This window comes from Monoraphidium neglectum, assembly GCF_000611645.1.
Source record: "Monoraphidium neglectum strain SAG 48.87 unplaced genomic scaffold scaffold03364, whole genome shotgun sequence".
NCBI lineage: Eukaryota > Viridiplantae > Chlorophyta > Chlorophyceae > Sphaeropleales > Selenastraceae > Monoraphidium > Monoraphidium neglectum.
Genome location: NW_014010264.1, coordinates 1 through 6560, shown reverse-complemented (window position 1 = coordinate 6560; position 6560 = coordinate 1). Strand labels below are relative to the sequence as shown.

The 6560-nt window shown below is 70.0% G+C and overlaps 1 protein-coding gene across 1 annotated transcript; it reads right to left on the bottom strand.

Moving 5' to 3' along the window:
- Positions 1-267: 267 nt before the first annotated feature.
- MNEG_12666 (hypothetical protein) lies at positions 268-2092 on the bottom strand (the record flags this gene model as incomplete). Its single annotated transcript, XM_014038862.1, has 4 exons — positions 268-290; positions 362-575; positions 805-1089; positions 1349-2092. 4 exons carry the CDS (start codon positions 2090-2092, stop codon positions 268-270), a joined length of 1266 nt encoding a protein of 421 aa, XP_013894316.1.
- Positions 2093-6560: the final 4468 nt, after the last annotated feature.

The following is a 6560-nucleotide window of genomic DNA, read 5'->3' as shown; positions in this document are numbered from 1 at the left end:
CCTTGAAGCTGTGCCAGTTGAGCATGCGGCTCTGACCAAAGTGGTACACGGGCAGGATGGGCGCGCCCGTCTCCACGGCAATGCGCACAAAGCCCTTGCGGTCCGCCAGCTTGATCACCTCAGCGCCGCGCTGCAGCAGGTACATCTCCGCAATGCCGCCTGGCAAATGTGCATATTCAGATAACGACATGAGAAAATTAGGGGGCGTCGCTGGCTTCGAGGGGCCACAAAGGAGGAACTGGGGCGGCTTGGGGCGGAGCGAAGGGCCTACCAGGGCGGGGTTGTCGTGGCTGCATGGAGGCAAGGGGATCGGGGGTTGAGCGGGCAACGAGGGCGCGTCGGTGGCGCCGCAGGGGCCCACCAGGGTTGACCTTGACTGCGCCCTTGTCCAGCAGCAGCCGCGTGAAGTGGTGCCTGCTGGCGGGCCGGATGCCCATCCAGCCGAGCATCTGGCGCCAGAGCGGCACCCTGAACAGCACGCTGGCCCCGACGGAGTGCGCGCGCAGGCCCGGCCAGCGCGTGGGGTTGAGGCTGACGGCCAGCAGCTGGGACAGGGGGAACACGCCGTGGGGGTACTCTGGTGGGGAAAGGGGGCGGGGCCGGGCGCGTAAAACGACTGGCGGAGGATGTGGGGGCCGCACTGGGCAGGCCAACTGGAGGGGCGGAGAGGATGGTGATGACTGAGTGAAGGTCCGGTGCAGACGTGGGGGCGTGCGGGGGCGGCCGTGCGCGCGCCCCCGCTCGATTCAGGGTTTCGTGCACCCTCTCGGCGCCGGCAGCGCAGGTGGGTACATGTGCGCGCACTTCGGCGCGGCGCGCCGCTCGCGCCCCGCGCCCCGCGCCGCCGTTCGCCGCGCCGCGCCCGTGCGCCTCACCCGCCCAGATCGCGCGCTGCTCCAGCGCGGGGGGGTCCTCCACCAAGACTGAGTAGTCAAAGTACTGACGGATCGACTTGAGCAGCACCCACTCCAGGAACGGCGCCCACATCAGCGGCTTGGCGGGCAGCAGCAGCGTCGCCAGGATGGCGGAGCCAAACACCGCCGCGCGGGCGTCGCCGGTGACAGCGCGCAGGAAGATGATGGTGAAGTGCTGCGGCGCGCGGGCGAAGGCGGGAAGGGCGGGGTCGGCGGCGCCCGGCCGATCCAGCGGGGCGGGCGGTTCAGGGCAGTTAGCAGCATCCCGGCTCCCTCGCCAGCAGTGCGAGCTCACACCGACCCCCTAACTCGCCCCTCCGCAGCCGCTGGCCCGCCCGGGCCGTCCTCGCGTGACGCCGCTGGCCCCTCCCGTCGCCAGCCCGCCGCGCCGCGCCCCGCGCCCACGCCCCGGCCCGGCCCCGGTGGCTGCTCACCAATGGGATGGCCATGTATCCGATGAGCGACATTATGCCCAGCACCTCCCAGCCCAGCGCGGACCACCAGCGCCGCGGCATGCACTCAGTGTGGTACCGCACCCCGGGCAGGTAGTGCGCGCTCGGCGCGAGCGCCGCCGCAGCTGCCGCAGGCGCGCGCCCCGCCGCGGGCGCCGCGGCGCCGCGCTCGGCGTCGCAGGCGGCGGCGCGCGGATGCTGCGGGTGGGGTAGGAGGGGCACCTCCTCCACCTGCTGCTGCTGCTGCACGTCTCGGAAGCCGCTGTGCAGCTGCTGATGGAGGCGGTGCTGCCCCCGCGCGCGCCAGCGGGGCGTGGCCTGGCCGCCAGGCCGCTGCTTGGGCTGGTCCGCCCCATCTCGCGCTGCGTCCTCGCTGCCCGCCGACGACAGGGCGTCGGGCTCCGACGCGCGCGGCCCCGCCACCAGCCGCACCTCCGCCAGCGGCGAGGGCCCCAGCGCCGCCGCGGCGCCCCAGGCGACGCTGCGCGCGCCGCCAGCGCCCGAGCGCGGCTTGGCGCCGAGGGCGCGCTTGACCGCGATGCGCCACCACCATGGCGCACCCGCGGCTGCGGCGGCGCCGTGGGGCAGCCGCGCCTGGCGAGCGTCCATCGAAGAGCACAGGGAATCGTCGGAGTCCGACTCTGTGCTGCTGATAGAGAGGATGGGGTCCTCTGCATTGGTGTCGCGAGCGTCGGCATATGCGCTTGAAGCGCCCGGCGACACCATGCCGGGGTCCCGCCGGGCCCTTGGCCCACTGATTCTAGCTACAAGGACTCAATCAAACTACTGCCACGCCTTAGTGCGACGAGCCGTTGGAGTAGAGGGCAAGCCCAATCAACGCCTGGCACGCGCTAGTTTGAAGGCTGCCAGAGTCAGCGGGAAGCATACACCAGCTCTCTGCACAATGGCGCACCAGGTACACTGAGGCAGCCGAGCAATCAGGAATGATTCGTTCAAACGCGAAGCTGCCGAGAGGCACGGCTGCAACAACCAAAGCGCTGCGTGCACCTTGTATGTAGGTACGCACGAGACCTGGCATCCAACCGCGAGTTTTGCTAGCGGCTCTGTCTCGTCCTACTGTAGATTGCGGGCCGCGCCATATCGATCAACCTGATATGCACGGACGCGCCTGAGCCAACAGGGACACTCAGTCCGAAGGAAGAGCACATGGAACCTGTACGGCGAGGGGTGACGGGCAGCGCGCCCAGGGGCGCCAGCGCGACCGCCCACATCGGCGCCCCAGAGCTCGCCGAGGAGGAATGGACGATGGTGGCGCCTTCAGAGCGCGGGACACGCGTGGCATCAGAGCGCGGTGGCTCCCCTGGCGCCGGCTCTGCGCTCGCTCTCGGGTGCGCCACGGGGCCTCGTCGGACGCGGCAGCGGTGGCGGGGCACCGAGTGCAGCGGCCTCTTCTGCACGTGCCCCGGCTGGCGCGTCGCTGGCCACATCGGACCTCTCGAGCATGCTGCGTCTAGCTGCGCACACAGATGCCTTAGATTTGCGCAGGCGGCTGCGTCCCTGCCACGCCGCACTGCCCGGCCCCCGGTGGCCTGGCCTGCCAGTCCCACCAAGCGGAAACCGTGCGCGGCGCACCTCACTCCTTTGCCCCGCGCTTGCGCTTGTCAGGTCCAGGCGCAGCAGCTTCGACCGCGGCTCACATGCTGACGAAGACTCGGAGCGCTCAGAGCCCAGCGCCGAGGTCGGTCACTTGCGCGGTCGCACGCATGTCCGCCCCTCCGGGCCTCGCACTCGATCTCGTCCTCTGCTGCAAACCCCTGCTGCTCGTGCCGTTCGCGCCCCGCCACCTGCGCCACGCCCGTCCCTGCGCGCCGGCCCCCGGGAAGCGTGCTACGCGTGTGTTTGAATACGTGCTGGACCGACCTCATGCCTTGCTGCACGCTTTTTGGCCGCGCATGGATGCGATATTCCAGGAGGAGACCCTCAGCCTGGCCGTGGCGGATGAGATCCCGTCAGCACCGCCTGAGGCAGCGGCGCACGCCAACGCGGCCGCCGCCGCCACCACGACGCCGGCGCGCGAAGGCGCGGCACGCGCGCCCGAGGCGGGTGGCGTCGGGACGCCGCTTGAGGAGGGCCCGGCCGCCGGCAACGGTGCCGCGGCTGCAGCTGCCGCCCAGCCCCAGGAGCCTACAGCACTGCGGACCGGAGCGCCCCTTGTGAATCAGGCCCCGGCCCCAATGCCAGCGGTGGAGGGCGGGGGCCAGGGTGTGGCTGAGGGCGTACACGCCACGTCTGAGGGCGCCAGCGCGGCGGAAGCGCCGCCCGGCGTCGATGCGCCGGGACCTGGCTGCGCCGTCCCCGCTCCCCGCGGGCCGTCCCCCTCGGGCGCGGCGGCCGCTCCCATGCGCGCAGGGCGGTGGGCTTGGAGGGCCCTCAGGTCATTCGCGCAGGTGCGGCAGGGGCCAGGGGCCAGGGGGGCAGGGGATGGCAACAGCATGGGCAGCTCGTGTGCAAGGCAGTGGCGCTGCGGCCCCGCTGCGTTTCCAGCGCGTTGGCCGCCTCCCGCTGCCCCTGCCCTGCCAATTGCCGCCGCTTTTGCCTCATAATGCGCTCTATGCGATCATGCGCTCACCGCCCGGCGCTCGCAGCGCGCGCGCGTCGCGGCTGCCGCCGCGCGCGACGCTGCTCGGCGGGGCTGCGCGGCGGCATGGGCTGCGCTGCCTGGGTGGGCTACCGAGGGCGCTGGCGGCGGCGTTGGCGGCGGGAGGCGGCTGATCGTGGCCTCTGGATGTGCGGCGCTGGTCGCCGCGGCCCTGCTGGCATCGCACGCATGGCGAGCGGCGTGGGGGCTGGGTGTGTGGGGGTTGACCGCAGGGGCGCCCTCCACTTTGCCAAAGGCCCCGCCCTTGCGCCCGCTTGCTGCGCTGCGTACTGTGGCGCCTCTCTTACAGCCGCCCCGCGCTACGAGCTGTGCGCGCCGCACGACCGACCCATGCCCTGCCCCTCCCTTGCCGCGGCCGCAGGGACGGGCGCGCCGCCAATGGCGTGTGCTGCGGTCGGGACCACGCGGTCTGCAGGATCGGGCGCAGCGGCGGCGCCGGCTGCCGCGGCGAGAGCGGCCGCCTGCACGCAGGCTGCGGGCGCGGCGCGCCCCACGACCCGCGCTCTGCTGGCATTGCCGGGATGCTGAGCACACTGGCCCTTGCGCAGAGCGTGCTGGGGTGAGGTGCCAATGCACACACATGCTCGCATGCATGCACGCATGCATGCATGCACACGCGTGCACGTGCGCACCGCGTGCACCCGTGAGGAGGCCGTGACGAGGCGGCGTCGTGCTTGGTGTCCCAGAAAGGCCGGCTAAACCTTCATGCCGCGCCATGCTCGTACATACACGGCATCCTTGGCAGCTGCATCGTAGGGCGTCCAACCCTTTTGCATGGATTGCGGCCCCCCAAGGAGCACGCGCGAACTCCCAATGTCCCCCAGTCATGTAGCAACGCCTCCGCGTCCCACACGCTGCGGCCGAGCTCCGGGCCGCCCCGGGGCTCGTGCTGCCCGTGGCTAATCAGGCGCAATGTACTGCCAAACCCCATGTATGTGTGCTGTGTCCTTGATCGTGTCATCGGCAGCGGCGAGCAAGCCAGCTGCCGTCCACCGTCCGCCCCAGGCGCCCCTGTTTGTATTTGAGCCCTTGTACACCAGCCTTGTCCCCCCCCCCCGGCGTGCAGCGGCCTCAACCAGTGTCGGCCGCCGCCGCCAAGCTTGACCCCACCGGCGCGGCGCCCCCGCCCCCGGCCCCGCTTCGCCTTTGTCCCGGCCGTTGCAGCTGCGCTGTGTCGTAGAACGACCGCGCCGCAGCGAGCTCGTGCTTCTTGGGCACACCGCAATAAAGCAAGCACGCCCACTCAGTGGTGAGGGGGGGCGTCTACACAGTTGACAGCGGGGGACCTAGCCAGTGGGAAGGTTGACAAGTCGGCGCCTCTGCAGCATCCCCCGGCACTGGAGGTGCAGCTGCTCGCGCACGGTTGTGCTGAGGGTGGCCCAGTAGGCGCGTCAGCCCCCAGCTCCCGCCGAATGCCGCGTGCTACCCTGCTAGTCACCATCCTTGACAAACAACATGGTGTAGGGATGCACATCGGCCATCAATTTTATAAGTGCAGGTGGCACAGGTGCCGGGCCAACTGCTGAACAGTCGCGGCCGGTGCCTGGCCCAGCTGAGCTCCGCCGGCGCGCATAGTGGACCCCCACTCTTTGGAATGGCTGCATGATCATGCAAAGCTTGATCAGGATTGTGCGTCGCAGCTGCGCGGTAGTGACTCTCATGTTCGTGGGACGAGAACTTAGACGACGTAGAAAAGAGTGGGAAGCGAGGTCGAGTCACCTCAGTGTCAGCTGAACCTATACCACGCCGGTGCATGTGGCACCGGAACTGATATCACATTGAATCCATTGATAATCCCGATCCGAATTGTTGAGAGCTTCCAGAGAGGGAGCAGCACCGCAGATCAAGGAAAGGGGCCAGTGTGCTGGCCTGTGTGGGCAGGTACGTGTATTCCAGTAACATCCACTTGCGTTCACCCGTGTCGCGACCCGCGTCACCCGGCAAACACGCTCACCTGGTGATTACCGGCGCCTCTCACTGCGGGCCGTCTCGCTTTAGGTCTCGCCGCGGTCGACGTGATTTCTAGAAAAGTCAAAATCAGTGGCGGTCGCGATGGTCATGGCCGGGCCGGCCGGCGGTCGGCCGCGCACGGCACCAGTCAGACCCTTCCTAGCAACCCTCATTCCGATGCTCAAACGCCGGTCCGCTACAGCAGCGGCGCCGCCCCTGCTGCTGCTGCTCCTTCTCGTCCTCGCCTTGCCGGCCGCGGAGGCGTTTACTTGGCGCGGTGGGGCCAGGCGCATGCTCCAGACCGGCCTGACTCAGACCAGCGATGAGACAGCCTCGCCGGCCGGCAGGGCGCGGGCGCTGGGCCTGAAGGCGGGCGGCCAGCCAGAGCCTGTGCAGGGCCTCGCCAACCCAGACATACCGGCAGCGTCGCCGAACACATCAACCATGGAGGGTGCGCCGGGGCCGCTCGCAGGAATGGGGGACCAACAGCGTGCCGCCCACGCCTGCATGCAGCAGCCGCAGTGGTTGGCGCAGCCACGTGCAACCTGGCACGGCCGGCGTGCGGCGGCCGCATGCCATCGCCCCTGGGGCCCCCGAACCATCGACTCCACACAGTCTGGGCCC